This window comes from Ictalurus furcatus, chromosome 4 (assembly GCF_023375685.1).
Source record: "Ictalurus furcatus strain D&B chromosome 4, Billie_1.0, whole genome shotgun sequence".
Taxonomy (NCBI): Eukaryota; Metazoa; Chordata; class Actinopteri; order Siluriformes; family Ictaluridae; genus Ictalurus; species Ictalurus furcatus.
In genome coordinates, this window is record NC_071258.1 from 29,445,741 (window position 1) to 29,464,863 (window position 19,123).

Below are 19,123 nucleotides of genomic sequence, written 5' to 3' on the forward strand. Positions count from 1 at the left end.
TCATGATTGAGCTTGGATTGTGTAGGTAAGATGAACAGTGTGCTCTCATGATGCACATTGTTCCTGCCCATAACTTTTGTGTGGGCTAGTGGACAAGGGAAAGGGGATAGATAGTAGATGCTGTTCTGTCCCTCACTGTGGAGTGTGTACATGGTAACAGAGCACCTGGAGGTGTGTATGATATCACCCTCTGATCTCTCTTGAGTGATTCTTTACTTCTTCTACTGACCCAATTCCTCGTTTCTCTCAGTACACAAATCAACACTCTAACGTCAACTACTCGTTCCACTGTTTAAAATCAGTATTAATAATTAATAAATAATCATAATAATTATAATATACACCCGTGATTTCAGAGGGCCAGACACATGTAGGTAAATTTTGTGATGTCTTTTCTTCATCAGCATCAATCAGTTATTTCCTTACTGTACAGTGTACACGGTGTCCCTCTTGTGTTACTCTGTCCTCTTTGCTTCTCTCTCACTCACTCGTATCTAGCACAGCGCTTGTTCACAGTGGGATTTGGGATACGTTTTGTGTTCATGCTGAACTCCGACCTGCAGCTCTTTGAATCATTCCTAACTCTTCTACTGTCACCGCTCGAGCTTCGCTCTGGGAAAATGCTGCTCTCATATTTGTAATATGCCTTGTACATTTATTCGTTATTATGACTTTTTTTTTTTTTTAATCACAATGGCACCTGGCCCTAGACGCATGTATAGAAAAAAAAATGTTTAAGGTTATGTAATATAAACCATTTAGACAGACCATATAACAGAATTCTCAGTGAGGAGATGGAGTCTGGGGCCAGCTGCTGATTCGTCTCATAGCTTTTATTTGGTTGACATTTTTAATGTGAAGTGCCTGTCTGTTTCTGCTCTCTCATGGACTGATGCTAACCAATCGCTCTTTGTTTGTCATTGCCTCTGTCTCACTCTCTTTTTGTCTCTCTCTCTGTCTGTCTCTCTCTCACTCACTCTCTCTCTGCATGCCACGCTGCTCTGTCTAGAACTGAATCTGAGGCTAAGCCCCGGAGGGCCGGGCACCTGTGTAAGTGCGCATGCATCACCTCATCTTCTTGTCTTTCTTTCTCTCGTCCTTGGAGGCCCACCGTTAACTGAACTCCTCCTCTTTCTCCATCCATGTCTCACTGGCTACTCACCTCACTTCGCCCTACATGTTCATGTCTACTCTCACGATTCAGATAATGCCTCGGAGATTAAGGATAAATGAACAATATCTCAGCGTCCTGTCACATTTAGTTGCCACATTGTACTTAACACTTGGTCCTTTGATGAACTGGAGAAGCAGCTACATTTCAGCGTGAGACAGAATTAAAGAATGAGGTTCAGACTTCTGTGGAATTATATTTTAAGCAATAAGGGGTGTTCGGTAATAACAGACGGACAATACATGCATGTAGTGATTAGTCATAAGGGGGCCACATTTGTTGTGTGACAGTTACAGACTCACTCTATTTATTTGGGGACCGTGTGTTCAGTAATATGAAGGCTGAGCTTGCCATCCTCCTCCTACTACTCTTCCTCCTACTCTTCCTCGCTTTGCTTTCTCTCTCTCTCTCTCTCTCTCTCTCTCTCTCTCTCTCTCTCTCTCTCTCTCTCTCTCTCTCTCTCTCTGTCTCTCTCTCTCGGCTTTATCCTCATTCAGACGGACAGGTCTGTGGGCTGCTTTGCTGATGCATGTCACGTTTGCTCAATTGTCTCAAAAGAAAAGACAAAAAGAACTGAATTTTAATTATTAATATTTCATGCAAATAACAATATGCATTTCGAAAATATATATATATATATATTTCTTTTATGTACATATATTTTATTGATTTATTTACTTGCATCCTCACATCCCATTTAAAATGGAATTTTCAGCGCTTGATTCAAGAGACTTAAATAAGAGAACTTTTTTTTATTATTAAACTTTAATTTCATGCTTACTACACTCAAATTCAGATCCTTTTGTCTACTTTTCCATACAGCGTATACATATTTTCATGTGTAGACGATACACACCGAGTTGCCAGTTTATTCATTCTCATTGGCCACACTCACTCTTTTTGACCATTTTATCAGGTCTCACATCTCATCTATAACATTGTGATCTAATCAGTATAAGTTGTAAATCTCACTTTTATGCCAATGAGGTCAACTGTTCTTCACGTTACTTTTAACAAAATTATTAAAGGAGTAGTAAAGAATGTATATCAGAATAGCATACTGTAGAAGCAGATGGATTTCACTTAAATATTTTTATGTTAATATTTCACTCTTTAGAAAAGAGTACCACTGATTCATCTGACCTCTTAAAATTGAAACAAATGCCAGTACCTGATTGTTCAAGCACTGATAAACATTGAAAAGACAATGCTTGCAGCTTTACTTTTAATGAGCATCTGAAATAGATTTTAATTGACCTTTGGGACAGCGAGAGTCAATCTAGCATCAGCCTTATGAGCTTACAAGGATGTCCAAAGCTGTGAGATGGTAAATGATGTTTTTGGATTTCGCTGGGTATTCAGTTTTCTTGGCATTTCTATAGCGACTCACTCTTTCTGTTCTGAACTCTGTAGTACTCTTGCTTACGTTCCAGCTAAACGCATTAATAAAACATCACACTAACACAGTGTTAATGCGTTTACCGTGTCTCTGGCTAACTTAATGAAGTGTTGCTGACTTCAAATAACTGATTCTAACTGAGGATTCATAAATGGAGGTTGATGCATGCTGCAGGAAGGAGCCACTACAAATTAAAGTAGAAGAGAATAAACTCATTGGGCTCTTTCCAGTGTTACGTCACAGAATAAATAAATAAAATAAATAAATAAAATTGAAATTGAATAGAATCCTCACTTTATGCTCGTTTTTCTTTTTTATCCCATTTCTCTATCTTTCAGACTCTTCAGCAGTCTAGGGGAGCTCCACACCATCTCTCAGAGAAGTTACGGCACCACTTACACCATCCGACCAGGCAGCCGATACCCAATGACCCGTCGGACACCCAGCCCTGGCTCTGCTTCCCCAGATCGTTCAGATCCACTCGGACCCATCCGAGGCTTCGGCCTGGCTACCTCGCCCACCGCGGCCCCCACCATCCTAAAATCCTCCAGCCTCAGCCTGCCCCATGAGCCGAAGGAGGTGCGCTTCGTCATGAGGAGCTCAAGCGCCAGGAGCCGCTCACCCTCACCTGGACATTCCCCCGGTGTGCCCTCGCCACTCCTTACACTGCGCCCCTTCCATCAGAAACCCCTTCACCTGTGGAACAAGTATGATGTGGGTGACTGGCTTGCCAGCATTAATCTGGCTGAGCACTGTGAGCGCTTCCACGAACACGAGATTGAGGGCTCCCATCTCCCAGCCCTCACTAAGGAGGACTTTGCCGAGCTGGGTGTGACACGTGTAGGCCATCGTATGAACATTGAGCGCGCCCTAAAGCAGCTGCTGGAAAGGTGACCCCCCCTCGACCCGCTCTGTCTGTAGCTAGTCTCATCACTAAAATTCTTTATTTTTCTTGTTGTTGTTGTTTTGTCTTTTCTTATTTAATTCCTGAGTTATCATTATTGGTTCCATGGGAGTAAGCCCAACTTATTTAGTAGCAAATTTGCCCCAAATCCCTCCCCATCACACCATCAGCAGCCAATTAGCCAGGTTTGTAACGGGGCTGTGAAATGCATAAACATATAGAAGCACCATTTCAGTGAAAGGTTGACTTGCATTATTCGGTTTTCTCTCCTCTCCAACCACTTCCCTCTCTTCCTATACCCTTGCCCTACTGGGAAAACCCTAGCTGCCCTATATCTTACAAAAGAAAGGAGGGATGATGTTGGATGAGGGAAGCTGAGTTGCCTTTCTGAATATTTTTGTATTGGATGAGCAGAGTGGGTGTGGCTGGGTCGTCTCTACCTTCTGCCTGCCCTCTTCTGGCTGAGGGACATATTACACGTGGAGAATGTTAAACCAACACTAGTGGCTTTTTTTTCATAATCAGACTTTTCCTTTGGGGGACCAAAAGGAATGTGACGTTAAATAGGATATCTCAATGTATTTACATAGCTTTGAAAAAAAAAAAGGAGAGAGGCAGAAAACAGACAAGATGAACTGTGCACAACTGCACTAGTCTCTCCCCCTTAGATGATGTGAATCCCATCATTAATTTATTCATTTATACCAATTATATACATATATATATATTTGAAAAGTATATAGATATATGAATATAACATTTTGTCATAAATATAAAACTTATATATGGTATTCTATTTAAAGACGCTGTCGATTTTTTCCTAATGTTCATCCTTTTATGGACTGTAGCATGAAAGTCACATGATACAGTGTGACAGCTATCAGATTTGTTAACAGTGACTTGTACCATGCGCGTTTATTTTATTTTTTTTTCCCCCTTACATGGGTTTATTGTGGTTTAACAAAACTTGGTCTTCCGTCTACAATTATGGCAGCCCACAGTGGACAGTGTGTGTGACTGACCCCCATCTCACACACAAATGCACACTGCAAAGTACTTGACATCTCTGTCACGCTGTTAACAGCTCTTCATGCACTTACACACATTAAAACTCCTCCATATCAAATTTTATTCAAACTCTAAACCATCTTTAATTTGGTGAATTAGAAATGAGCTGTGCAATAAAAGAGTGCGTGTGTGTGTATTTGCGTGTGCTACGATGGGGCCACCGTGGGACAAGTTATGTGTTTCCCATACACAGTAGCTCAGCTGTGTGCTACTGGGAGGTGTTGAACAACTAAAAAAAAAAGAAGACAGACTCTATAATTGTAAGAGATTTTCTGTGCCACTACACAGGGGCTTGTGTGGCTCAGGAGCTCTTCAACTCTAAGCACTGACGCATTTGGGCAGTTCATTTGGATTTATTGTTTATTTGTTTTTATTGGTTTTCTGTTAAGCCCCATAGTATGTGGATTTTGTAGCTTGTGAAATATAATGCTTAGAATAATTTTTATCAATTAACTTAGAATGAATTTTAGAATGACTAAAAGGGTTAAGCTGAAAAAACAAAACAAAACAAAAAAAAAAACAACGGTCCTTTCCAAACTGTATATATGGACAAATTATGAATTATTAGGTTTTTTTTATATATCAATCACAAGCAATGTATATATGATAGTTTTCATATAAATTTTTAAAAATTCAAAAAATATATAGATCTATATATGAATGTTTGGCATATATGCATAGTTAACCACCTGTGGAAAAAGGTGAAAAGATTTTATTCTTTGTATGGACCGAGTTTGGGGATGATTTGCACAAAACAAGGTGCTAGCATTCAAGCCATCCATTCTCACGTGTCTGTGTCTGCACTTTCCTCCATCACTCCATCCTCTCGCAAAGAAATCGCATCTGATATCCGTTTAACACAAACTACAAGGAAGAAGGTGAGGGATCTGAATACAAACTGGCAAACGTGCATACAGTGGACAACGGTCTGTATCTCTGCTATTAAGAGCCCACGCTGAACACACACTGAAGTAGTGAATACATCTGTACTCACTATCTATATGCAGCCAAGGAGAACTGTTCTTTCGCAGAACCAGTTCATCTTTCTGATGAAGCTTTTTGGAGCCATGCCCCTTGCACCAAGAAAGAACACTGTGTTGTAAGACCTCTTTTCTAGCGGCTGTATCATTTCAGAGTCACCACCACCACCATATTGGCTGAGTCCAGATCTAAACCTCAGCTCCTTCCGCTGTGCCCTTCTAGCAGACAGGCCCGAGTGACGACTGGCTTTGTGGCAGTCATTAATCCAGCCTCGCTTCCAGAAGGTGCTCGGTTATCTTTGAAAGACTTGGAAATAGGGATATTTGACTATTACAAGGCTTGAGAAGGGAAAGCAACAAGCTGGTTTCAGTCTCAGATGCTTCATCCATGGCTATAAAGCTTCAGAATTTTGAGGGCTGATTGTTCATTGCACCTTGGTTTATACACATTTCAGTGTGCAAGTCTTCAACAGGAGCAAACTAAAACATGCCTTTAAAAGTTATTCAAGAGTTTAGTTTGAAGTAGATGCGAGTAAAAAAGATGATCTCACATTTTCTGGTGGACTGTGAGACAAGCTCTATTGGTTGGTTGGTTGGTTGGTTGCAATGTCAGGCAAATGACCTGTTTCTCTGTAAGTAGGCGGTTCTTCTGCACACTTAGTGAAGAAAAGTCCCAGACTCTCTAGCGTATACTAGTAGGATGGCTTGTGAGACTAGGAACAACCAAACCTCATGTTTTTAAAACAATAGGAATCTATCAGAGAAGTTTATTTTTTAAAAAAAGGGAATCCAGGGAATTTAAACTCTTGTCTTAAAACTTCCCACTAAATGAATTCACCAACACTGAGAGTGGAGTGAGCAGTGAACAAACGTACAGAAATTCAATTCATGTAATGCCACCATACTGCATAAATATGCAACTTAACGCTAGAACGGCACCATGGAAAATTAGGTTTAGAATCAGGACCCTGAGAAAACTGTGACTTACATTCATGTTCTACACTGCAGATCATCATTGAGCCTCTATGAGACTTGAAAATATGCATTAACATTGATTTGATTGAATTTAATCCTAGCATTTACTCATTTTATTTTATGGTTTTTTTTTTTTTTATTATTTTAGATCAGTACTTTCAATCTGGACACGCAATTAAAAGCAAGATGTACAATGTTTGGCGTATGATTGTCTCATACAGCGCTCTTTCTCAGAGCGAGAGATGATTAGTGTCTGTAATTGATGTAGTTCAGCTCATCTCTGACGCTCTGAGCCTTTGTGTCACGCTCGCCATTAATCTCCCTGTTTTATTGGTCTGCTATATTCATATCCCATCACTCTTCTCATCCCCGTTCCCAATTCTGGAATATTTACTTTTGTGTTTGTGTCTATATGAAGTGCTTAGTAATTAAAATGTGAAAGATTAAAAGAAAAAAATATATAACAATGTGCCAAAAAGTGATTAGTTTATAGCTATTCATTGACACTAGTTCTGTTGAGATTTAAAGCTGTTAGAATCAGCACTATGGTGCCACCTCCTGGAAATCTTGAGAACTCCAGACATTTCCTATCATGCTTAATGCACTTTTTTCCCTTTTTTTTTTCTTACTCAGTTAGACATCAGATACACTTATGTTTTGTAGAGTGTTACTCTAACTTGTAATTGATCTAGTTTATGGGCTTTTCATGTGGTTTGAATATGGGTTTGTTTCGGCTTAACTCCAGTAAGCCTTTGAGTGCGTGACTGCATTAGATAGCTACCTTTAAAAGCCTTCTCCCTTCCTCTTCAGTGATGCGCCTCAGATACTACACAAATTTGATCCTCTTAAAAAAAAAAAAAAAAAAAAAAAAAAAAAAAAAAAAAAAAAGAGAGAGAGAGAGAGAGAGAATGGCAATGATTTCTTTGTAACTTTACTATATTTAAACAGGATCAGTTGGGGGAAATGTTAAATAAACTGACATCATTAACATTACCATGCTCTGTAGAGTTGTCACTCGTTTCCTGACCAACAAAAGCACAATAAAAATGGCAAGAAATGCACTGGTTATCTTTTTTTTTTTTTCTTGTGCCTTTATCATACTCTGAGGAATTTATTTTTTAATGTCTGTCTGTCTGTGTGTGTGTGTGTATCAATTCCAGGTAACAAGTCATTAGACACAGTTCACCCTGGACTCTAAAACGAGTAATAAACATTACATGACAATGCGGCACTCTGAGACAAACTAAACCGTAATCTCACTAGGTTTGCCACATTACCTCTGATTATCCAGTCTGACGATACGAACAGTACCGATTATACTGTCACAGCCGGCCCACAGGACATCAACAAGAGCTAAATAAAAGCAACAGTGTTTAATCGCAGCACATGCCAAAATGCTCTTAAATGAACATGAAGGATGCGTTAAATACACCGCCACAATACGAGTGCATTTCCAGTTCCATTTACACATACACAGTACATCAATATTGTTCCTACGTACTTAAACGTCACATCAAACAGAAGACAATGTGTATATGAATTCTACAAGCGGACACACAACTTCTTTTCACAGTTTGTGCAAAAATGACGAGCTGTTTATACATCCTTTTAATTCTGGATTATCGGAATTATCGCGTACCACTGGAAAACAGTTTATAAAATGATGATTCAAGTACATTTAACATAAATTTCCACGGTATAAATACTACCAACATAATGCAAAATGTCAATAGTGTTAGCAAGTCTTTCCACTGTGATATCACTTATGAGGAAAAAAATAAAATAAACATAACAATAGATAGCAAATAGCAGGATGTCTTCTCACCGCTACATATTTACACACACAGATTACACCATGGCTGCCAACTCGCGTTCCTGAACAGCTGCATCCAGAAATTTGAAACATCTGTGAAAAACCCACACCACTGTACCTACATTGCATCCGGAAAGGATTCACAGCACTTCACTTTTTCCACATTTTGTTATGTTACAGCCTTATTCCAAGATGGATTAAATTCATTAATTTCCTCAAAATTCTACAAACAATACCCCATAATGACAACGTGAAAGAAGTTTGCTTGAAATCTTTGCAAATTTATTAAAAATAAAAAAAAACAAAAAAGCACAAGTATTCACAGCCTTAGCTCAATATTTTGTTGAAGCACCTTTGGCACCAATTACAGCCTCAGTTCTTTTTGAGTATGATGCTACAACCTTGGCACACCTATTTTTGGGAAGTTTCTCCTACTCTTCTTTGCAGGACCTCTCAAGCTCCATCAGGTTGGATGGGGAGCGTCGGTGCACAGCCATTTTCAGATCTCTCCAGAGATGTTCAATCGGGTTCAAGTCTGGGCTCTGGCTGGGCCACTCAAGGACATTCACAGAGTTGTCCTGTAGCCACTCCTTTGTTATCTTGGCTGTGTGCTTAGGGTCGTTGTCCTGTTGGAAGATGAACCTTCGCCCCAGTCTGAGGTCCAGAGCGCTCTGGAACAGGTTTTCATCAAGGATATCTCTGTACATTGCTGCATTCATGTTTCCCTCGATCCTGACTAGTCTCCCAGTTCCTGCCGCTGAAAAACATCCCCACAGCATGATGCTGCCACCACCATGCTTCACTGTAGGGATGGTATTGGCCAGGTGATGAGTGGTGCCTGGTTTCCTCCAGACATAACGCTTGCCATTCAGGCCACAGAGTTCAATCTTTGTTTCATCATGGTCTGAGAGTCCTTCAGGTGCCTTTTGGCAAACTCCAGGCGGGCTGTCATGTGCCTTTTACTGAGGAGTGGCTTCCGTCTGGCCACTCTACCATACAGGCCTGATTGATGGAGTTCTGCAGAGATGGTTGTTCTTCTGAAAGGTTCTCCTCTCTCCACAGAGACACACTGGAGCTCTGTCAGAGTGACCATCGGGTTTTTGGTCACCTCCCTGACTAAGGCCCTTCTCCCCCGATCACTCAGTTTGGCCGGGCGGCCAACTCTAGGAAGAGTCCTGCTGGTTCCAAACTTCTCCCATTTATGGATGATGGAGGCCACTGTGCTCATTGGGACCTTCTGCAGAAATGTTTCTGTACCCTTCTCCAGATCTGTGCCTTGATACAATCCTGTCTCACAGGTCTACAGACAATTCCTTGGACTTCATGGCTTGGTTTGTGCTCTGACATGCATTGTTAACTGTAGGACCTTATATAGACAGGTGTCTGCCTTTCCAAATCATGTCCAATCAAATGAATTTACCACAGGTGGACTCCAATCGAGTTGTAGAAACATCTCAACGATGATCAGTGGGAACAGGATGCACCTGAGCTCAATTTTGAGTGTCATGGCAAAGGCTGTGAATGCTTCTGTAAATGTGCTTTTCTTGTTTTTTATTTTTAATAAATTTGCAAAGATTTCAAACAAACTTCTTTCACGTTGTCATTATGGGGTATTGTTTGTAGAATTTGGAGGAAAATAATGAATTTAATCCATTTTGGAATAAGGCTGTAACATAACAAAATGTGGAAAAAGTGAAGCGCTGTGAATACTTTCTGGATGCACTGTATAATACCTGCACTGTACTTGTATAGCATGTTTCTAAGACCTTCTAAAGCCAGACAGAGATATTTATTACACTGGGGATCACAGGGATCGATCCAACACATGAGGTAGAGCTTTGTCCCCACTGGCTTCACTTTTGTTATGAAAGGCTCGTAAACTCTTAGGAAGGTTGGTGAGCAGCCGTGATTTTAACAGCACTCTAATGCCGAGAAAAACCATTTAGCTTCCACCACACGCCGAGAGCGTCAGTCTGCTCTTCCCTCTTCTTCTTCTTCTTCTTCTTCATAAGCTGACTCTTCTTTGCGCTCCAAATCAAAGTTCTGCATGGAATAAATTAGCCGTCATTCACTGTAAAGTGCCGCAACACGATATAGTTATATAACAATTATAGCTGGGTCACACACCTCCAGTTCTCTCATGACCACATCCATAAAGTCACTGGAGTTCTTCTTGTAAGACAAAGCCATGTTTATCGCATCTTTGAAAACCTGCAGGCAGATTTAGGATCATTAACGTGTCACTGTGTAAACATCGATCAACCGATCAGAATTCGTCTTAAAGAACCGACATGCTAGAAAAGAAAATCCTCCTCAAAATGAGAACCTGTTTTAGCAGCATGTTAGGACCATCTGATCTGAAAGTTAGAGAGTTTGCATTTGTATCTATGGGGAATCAAATAAAGAAGCCTTCTTGTATCATTACAAGTCTTCTTGATGTTGTTGCTACTGATTCCTTCATTTATGTTTCAATCGGAAAAAAAAAAAAAAAAAACCTTGTTGATTACAGTCCAGACAACATTCAGGTATATAAACAGTCTAAGCAAAGTCATCATTAAAGTGAGTAATGTAAGCAATAAAACACTTTACTATAGGAAAATACTAAACGACGGGGCGGTGTGATGCCATTACCGCTCCAAACTCGATTATTTTCCTATAACAGCACATCCCAAAGTGTTTTATTCCTCTTACATCACAGCAGTTTGCCAAAGTAAAGAATTTGTATTTATTAAAGAATGACATGTTGTAAGTTATTAGTTTAATGTCGTGGAACATCTATGAGTTAGTTCTCACGGTCACTGTTACCACGTTGTAACCGCTACAAACAGTCATACTCTCACCAGCCTCTATTATTTTCTCTCTCTTATCACATCGAAACTATGCAGCTGGTCACATAACCGAGATACCACAGTGCACTTTCCCATGATGGAAATTTCTTCCAGAATTTGTTTTTTTGTTGTTGTTTTTTTTACAGAAAGTTTCACCACAGAAATACATATTTATAGTTAAATAACACATTATACAATTGCAATCAAAATTATCCAACCCCCATTACAAATCAAAATGTACAGAATTTCAGCTGTTGCGATGGACAAATCAAACAAAGGCAATTTAAATAGTTCAACACAATGAATGCTTCAAGTGGTTTCCCCAAATTCAACTGAAAATGCAACTTATAATGACTTCTCCAGTTTCAATATTATTCAACCCCTTCATGTCAAGCATTTTTAGTACTTAGTAGAGTACCCTTTTGCTGTTATGACCTGCTGCAAACGGGATGCAGAGCCAGACACCAGCTTCTGGCAGCGTTTCTGAGGAATCTTAGCCCATTCCTCATGAGCAATGGCCTCCAGTTCAGTAATATTCTTGGGTTTGCATGCTGCAAACGCCTTCTTCAAATCCCACCAGAGATTTTCTATTGGGTTCAAGTCAGGTGACTGTGATGGCCCTTTCCAGCACTCCTTCTTCAACCAAGCCTTGGTGGAATTTGAGGTATGCTTGGGATCATTGTCCTGTTGGAAGGTCCAATGACGCCCAAGCTTCAGCTTCCTCACAGACAGCATGAGGTTTTCTCCTAGGATTTCCTGATACATGAATGAATCCATCTTGCCTTCCACACGCTGCAGGTTTCCAGTGCCAGAGGATGCAAAGCAGCCCCAGAGCATCACCGAGCCTCCACCATGCTTGACTGTGGACAGATTGTCCTTTCTTCATTCTTCTTCCTCCAGACATACCACTGATCCATTGTGCCGAAAGATTCCAGTTTTGTTTCATCACTCCACAGAACAGAATCCCAAAACTTCTGTGGCTTATTTATATGATTTTGAGCTGACTTTTCTTGTGCTTTTGGGTCAATAGTAGTTTACGTCTTGGAGTTCTGGCATGGAAACCTTCTGTGTTTAGTACGCGCCTTACTGTGCTCACTGAAACCTCAATGCCTGTTGCCACCAAGTCTTGCTGCAGGTCTTTTGCAGTCACTTGAGGGTTTGTCACCACCTGCCTTCTCAGAAATCTGCTTGCAGCCATTGATAGATTCTTTTTTCTGCCCCGTCCAGGTATTTCATAAATTTCTGCCCCTAGCCAGTTCAGGTATGTCATGTGTTCCAGCTCAAGCACACTTGGTGCAAATAATGAAGCCCTCGATTCATTAGTGTGTGTTTTGCATATCTGTGTTGTTGTGAAGGTTTCTATTCAGGGGGTTGAATAATTTTGAAACTGGAGAAATCATTATAAGTCGCATTTTCAGTTGAATTTGTTGAAACCACTTGAAGCATTCGTTGTGTTGAACTATTTCAACTGCTTTTGCTTGATTTGTTCATTGCAAACAGCTGAAAGTCTGTAAATTTTAACAATAAACCTGATTTGCAATGGGGGTCGAATCATTTTGATTGAAACTGTACGTCAGTTTTATATCTGAAAGGTTAGATTACAGTATTTGAAGCATTCACCCTACAAGTCCATGTGCAAGTTGTTACTATAGCGACGATAACGTATTAAAATGCACACATTAATATAAACCTGTGATTTATGTTGCACTACTTTCAGAGCTGCTGTTATAGAAAATTAATCAACACCTTCACATGAGTTTAAATCGCACCTTGACCACATTAGTCCCATCAGCAGCAGATACGAAGTAGAAAGGCAGTCCCTGCTTCTTAGCAAAGTTAAAGCTCTTCTGTGTCATTCTCATGTCAGCTTTACACAGTCCACAAACACAGATTTGAGAGAAAGAGAGAGAGAGAGAGAGAGAGAGAGAGCGATTGAGAATATATACATCAACGTGGCAGGAAAAGTAAACATTTCCAATATTCATTAGAAACAACTTGAAAATGAAGCTCAGCATTTCCTCACCATCTATTTTATTAGCCACCACCAGACAGGGAATTTCAGGTCTGTATTCTCTCAGCTCTTTATACCAGTTGGAAAGATTCTTGTATGTTACTTTCCTCTGAACGTCAAAAACCTATAAACAAACATTGACACACTGCTCATTTCTGCTGAACATGTGGGAATGAGTACACTGCCTACGATAATGCCTACACCAGAGGGTTCCCAAACTAGGGGTCATGACCCCATGTGGCATCACTTGATTTATAAATGTGGTCAAGAGAGAATCTCACAATCTCTTCTTTTGTTTCATTCTATTATTTTACAAATGAATATTAGAAAAATTCCAAGACAGATATTTGTGTGCTAATATTTTGAAAATGTTACTGGGAGTCACATTCAGACAAGCCATGTTTAAATTAAAAGTATGCATGTTATTTTACACACTCCACTACCATAGATCAGCAATAAAAATGGACATTTTCACCAGTCCATCTACCTCCGCTAAACACCCTAGCGTTGTGTCTCAAATCACATACTTACATACTATTCTAGACTGCTACTGAGTACCAACACTAACCGGGGTTTCCTATTACAGTTAGTGTTTGTAAATTCTTTCGAATGTAAGGTCAGCGTTTTCGATTTGAGACTCAGATCATGACAGTAATCATGACGACAATAGAAGGTTTTAAGACAGACAGAGCTTGGCAGTGTGTTTAACACTGCTGTGCATAAAATCAATAAACATTTTACAGTTTGAATTGGAAACCTGACAGACCGGGATTGTTCGGTTCCGTGTGCTGTCTAGTTAACGTTGCTTTTAAATCTTCCAGACGTAGGCCCTAAATGAGATACACAGACGAGCGTGTGAATAATAATGTCACTCTCGTTACTGCTGCTTCGGCACGCGCACGCAAATTCATGCTTCACATATAAACCAGAACCTTCTGTGTGGCATCAGGCCATATCGCACCGCACCGGAGTGCGTTATTTTTCTACAACATAACACTTTCCACTGGACTGGTATATCAGTGCAAGGAATATTCCTTTGGTTTTTAGTTACTTACCGTACACAGTCATATGTTATGGACATAATAAAATGTTCCAATGTTACAGCAGTCCTATATTATAAATCTGGACTTTTTTTTAAAAAAAAATGTAGGGTGATCATGGCTTGGGTTTGCAGAAAACCCATAATGCCCATTTTGGGTCGTTTGCCCAAAACGTTTGGAAACCCCTGGCCTCTATTACATCCGTTGTGCTGAATCTGCATTACATGTGATCATTAAATGTGTTTTTACCATGATACAAGCGTGTGCTTTGAAATAGTAGGACGGGTGCATGCTCTGAAAGCACTCCTGGCCAGCAGTGTCCCAGAAATCTGTCACAGAAGACCATATTAAGTAGAAAATATGAAGCACATCCACATAAATACAAATTTGTTAACCTGACAAATCTTTAAGTTCTTTTTGCTGATAGCTATAACTGACTATAAATGTTAAATTTTTTTTTTTTTTTTTTTAAAGTTTTATTCTTCAACCAGCTGTGACTACAAATCATCACTGATCACATGTGAAACCTGTGTTATACTTCATATTTAATGTTGCTGATCATACATTTAGCCCTCTGTAAGAATGGCAGGGAGAACAGCATGACTCACCGACGAGCACGGGCCTGCCATTGATAGTGGTGGTGTATTTGTATAACGTCAGGGCATAGGTGGACAGCTGCTGAGGTCGACTGACAGAGATGTTAAGGATCAAACGGCCGTTATACCAAAGTTTCACAAAAACACTGAATATACAACAAGAAGAACGGTGCACACATGTAAAAAAGGATACTATCCATCCATTAGAAATCTTTCCATTAACCTGTTGAGGCAAACAAAGGGAAAGACAAATCATACACAGAGGTATTGTTAGTTTATTTCAAAGCATAAAGTAAAAAAATATATTATATTTACTACATTTTATATGACCATGTCTCACACTCAAAGGTGAAATGGACAGCTAGATATTCCAGGCTAGCAGAAACTGAAGTGTGTGTATATAAAGGTTTTACATTATATATATATATATATATATATATATACACATACATACATACACACACACACAATATAAACAATTGACAATTAATATCTTCGTTCTATCATTTACAATAATTACATAAGATAAGCTGTGATGTGCCACAAATAAGAACAATTTTTTACAGCCTTCTTTGCTCATATTTACCAAGGGTGCCAATATTAGTGGAGGGCACTGTATATATTATGCATACATATATAGCTGTACATATATGTGTGTGTGTAATACATTACATACTATATGGCTCCTACAGCTCTGTAAGAAATAGTGATATAGTGATCTTGAGAATAATAAGGAACTCGGTTTTCAATAAGCAGACAAAATAAATGGTGCATTCTTAAAACAAATTAATAAATAATAAATAAATAAATAAATAAAGCACGCCTATACCTACATGTGCTTCTTTAATACAAAGTCATTTATTTTGTCGACTGAGATTTTTATCAGTCTCAGAACTCCACTATTTCATACAGAGCACATTCTATCTTTTTTGATAACTTTTATTTTTCAAAAATTGCCAGAGTAAACTTATTTCATATTAAAGAAAAAAAAGAACATTAAGAAATCATCTGCTCTATCTAGTTACTGTAAATAATAGAACTGAAATGGTAAGTGTTTTATATTCTGCATTGTAACATACACAAAACATCGTAATATGGGGGGGAGGGGGAGGGGGGGGGGTGTTGCATACGGTGATGAATAATAAAATGTACATGTACACTTCTCTAGCTTCAAGGATTTTATCCACAACAGACGAGTGCTAGCTTTATACTATATGGCGAAGGTTTGCAGACACCTTATTAATCACAGCCATATGCGCTTGGTTGAACATCCCATACCAGATTTGGTGCCTCTTTGTTATTATAATAAGCTCCACTCTTCTGGGAAGGCTTTCCACTACATTTTGGAGCGTGTCTGTAGGGATTTGTGTTCATTCAGCCAAAAGTGCATTAGAGAGACCAGGCCCTGATGTTGGTGAAGATGGGGCCTGGGGTGCAGTTTCCATCCAGTTCATCTCAAAGGTGTACGTTCTGTACAATTGTGTGCTTCCAACTTTGTGGCAAAATTTGGGGAAGATCCACATGTGTGTGTGATGGCCATGTGTAAAACCATTCTTATTGTAATTTAATAAACATAAGAGATGTGTGATTAGGTGAGTCCGTGCAACAAGTGAAAACTTTAGGGGTGTAACAATGCATCAAGATGCAAAAATGTGTGGAAATTAGCATGCTATTAATTATGCATTAATATGCATTGCACTGTTTGAACATCGGAGGTCCCAATCTGCACAACCCAGAGAGTTAAACTATATAGAGCGCACACTTGTCACATGATCACGTTCTTTAGTGGAGAGCCTGCACCGTTACCAGGGATGACCAATAGCTCCGAATCACAATAACTGACACACATTATATGAATTTAATGTTACACAACCACGGTATAACTACTAAAAAGAGCTCCTCGTAGTTTTCAAATGACACCAGCACTGTGCTGCTGCAACCTACAGTGGCCGAGAAAGAGTAGCGCTGAAAGTATGGTATTTGGAGCTCTATTTCCGGTTAAAATGATGCCTAAGGAGAATTTATACATGTATTTACAATATTAAACCTCTGTTCATATAAAATTTCAATGTATTTAGTTGTATACTGATAGCACGCACATTGTTTTTGCATTGTTTATGATTAAGAAATTTAAAAAGAACTTTTCTTTTATTCAGAAGAAATTTTATTCAAAATATTCTGAGAATCGAGTCATGAAGCCTGTATCGTGAATCAAATCGAATCGTGAAGCTTGTATCATGAATCAAATCGAATCGTGAAGCCTGTATCGTTAATAAAATCGTGAAGCCTGTCTTGTGAATCAAATTGAACCGTGAAGCCTGTATTGTGAACTGAATCGAGAAGCCTGTAGTGTGAATCGAATTAAGTCAAATCAATTCGAATGAAATCATTAAGTCTGTATCGTGAATCAAATCGACTCATGGAGCCTGTATTGTGAATCGAATTGAATCATGAAGCCTGTATTATGAAACAAATCGAATCGTGATGTCTGTATCGTGATTCGAATCAAGTCAAATCAAATCAAATCATTAAGTCTGTATCGTGAATCAAATCGAATCATGAAGCCTGTATTGTGAATCGAATTGAATCATGAAGCCTGTATTATGAAACAAATTGAATCGTGAAGTCTGTATCGTGATTCGAATCAAATCAAATCGAGTCAAATCGAATCATGAAGCCTGTATCGTGAATCAAATCGAATCATGAAGCCTGTATTGTGACTTGAATCAAGTCAAATCGAACTGTAAAGCCTGTAATGTGAATCGAATCGAATCACAGAGCCTGAATTGTGAATCGAATCAAAAATCCTGTATCGTGAATCAAATCATGAAGCCTGTATTGTGAATCGAATCGAGTCAAATCGAATCGTGGACCTGTAGTGTATCGTTACACCACTAGGATACTTACTTGGATTTTCCCACTGCACTGTCCCCGAGGCAGATAATCTTCACCTGTTCATCTGCGTCATATTTCTCCTGCTCCAGCTCAGGAATGCGCTTCATATCTCCCGCCATATTCTAGCTCAGGATTAGTCAACTAGCTAAGAAGCATAGGCAGTGTTTATCTAACTCTGCTAATATGGCAGCTAGTTATTTACCTAGAGTAAGCTTTAACCCTCTTCTATAACTTATATGGCGAGTTCACTAACGACCAGAGAATGGATTTAAAAGATAAAAACCGAGTCAGTGCATCGCTCTCTCTCTCTCTCTCTCTCTCTCTCTCTCTCGCTCGCTCGCTCTCTGAGGAACGAAAATAAAAACAACTTTTTGTTATTTGCATAAATCTCTGGTCATTGAACTCACCAAAGTTAGCATTAGCAAACTGTATTTATATCGCAGGACCGGTTAGCAAGCTAACATGCTCGTATTTAAGTGTTATATCACAGTAAAACATATTCAACAGCTCTAATTACAGACCAAGACATTTCAAAATGTAATCATACGATCCTTGTCAATTAAATGTATCACTAAAACAGTCGCATATCCATCTCTCCCTCCCCCTCTCTCTCTCTCCCTCGGTGAGTCTCAGTTAGGATGTTTCCATGCAACGAGACGCTTTAGTGACGCAGGCGGAAACGCACTTCATCCTTCACCAAAAACAGGTATCCCAAACGCTTTCCTGTACCCTATATATGAGCACTACATCTACTGTATAAAACAACACTAACTTAGCCTCCCTATCTAGTGCACTATATATATAAAGAGAGCCATTTCGGATTCAACCAGTCTTTCTAATAAGCGTCTGGTTCACACAGCGCCTTTAGCGGTACAAGGAGGAAGTGCTCAGACACACAGCCGATAAATACATTTCTATTCCATATTAACCCTTTCATTAATTATTTATAGGCATGTCCAAATACTTTAGATTTTCTATCTTTCATTTTTGCTTAAAATGGCATGATGTATGAATTTTGAGTCTGTCTAAATGTCATATATTAAACAGTAAATGGATTATCCTTGAGTTAAAAAAAGCTAAAACAGTATGCCTGGAATAATAATAAGAAGAAATATTGTTTCTGAACATACAACATTTACAACACTGGAACTAAATTATTACATGAAGTTATTCAGATTAACATGATCATTTCGCTCTTAAGAGATTCCTTTCTCAGAGTACTTTCTTGTTTGTCTCGTGTTTGTGTGCTAGTTTTCTACAGTTCTAATTGTCTTCCTCACTGCTGCTCCAGCTCCACCCTGACCACAAATCATGATCAATGTTACCATCTGTTTCTAACCGGTTCACACTGGTGTTATGTTTACATGCTCGTGTACCAGGAACGTGAGCAGTCAGAACAAAATACTTTAAATATCATCCCTGAGGCTGTCATGATGGTGCAGC

General features: G+C 39.2%; 2 protein-coding genes across 6 annotated transcripts in view; one reads left to right on the forward strand and one right to left on the reverse strand.

The window, feature by feature from the left end:
- Positions 1-4,256, forward strand: part of LOC128606250 (SH3 and multiple ankyrin repeat domains protein 3-like) — an 89,558-nt gene extending 85,302 nt beyond the window's left edge. Inside the window, exon 11 of the mRNA XM_053622290.1 lies at positions 2,909-4,256. Within this exon, the coding sequence (XP_053478265.1) occupies positions 2,909-3,464 (556 nt within the window). The 3' untranslated portion in view covers positions 3,465-4,256. The remainder of the gene's footprint in view (positions 1-2,908) is intronic.
- Positions 819-18,295, reverse strand: rabl2 (RAB, member of RAS oncogene family-like 2). Of its 5 annotated transcripts, XR_008385777.1 has the most exons (14): positions 17,693-18,295; positions 14,979-15,008; positions 14,798-14,877; positions 14,439-14,518; positions 13,162-13,273; positions 12,908-13,005; positions 10,438-10,521; positions 7,999-10,353; positions 7,775-7,850; positions 7,492-7,519; positions 7,279-7,341; positions 2,865-3,266; positions 1,474-1,721; positions 819-1,311 (listed from the first exon to the last, which is right to left on the reverse strand). XR_008385777.1 is itself a non-coding variant. In XM_053623537.1 (9 exons), the coding sequence occupies exons 2-9, from the start codon at positions 17,797-17,799 to the stop codon at positions 10,279-10,281; spliced, it is 666 nt and encodes a 221-aa protein (XP_053479512.1). In that variant the 5' UTR covers positions 17,800-17,825; positions 17,964-18,295; the 3' UTR covers positions 7,852-10,278. The 5 variants fall into 5 exon arrangements, 3 of the variants coding, with proteins under 3 accessions (XP_053479512.1, XP_053479513.1, XP_053479510.1); XR_008385776.1 differs by having other exon boundaries at positions 7,279-7,850; XM_053623537.1 differs by lacking the exons at positions 819-1,311; positions 1,474-1,721; positions 2,865-3,266; ... (1 more) ...; positions 7,492-7,519; positions 7,775-7,850 and having other exon boundaries at positions 7,852-10,353; positions 17,693-17,825; positions 17,964-18,295.
- Between the last annotated feature and the right edge of the window lie 828 nt (positions 18,296-19,123).

Bases quoted from the DNA above. Each gene is read 5' to 3' on its own strand.
- rabl2 (XM_053623537.1), bottom strand. From the start codon at position 17,799: ATGGCGGGAGATATGAAGCGCATTCCTGAGCTGGAGCAGGAGAAATAT. The intron at 14,878-14,978 runs GTATCCTTTTTT...CATCTCTGTCAG, and splicing joins AGATTTCTAATGGATGGATA to TCGACCTCAGCAGCTGTCCA. The intron at 13,006-13,161 runs GTGAGGAAATGC...GACTGTGTAAAG, and splicing joins GGTGGCTAATAAAATAGATG to CTGACATGAGAATGACACAG.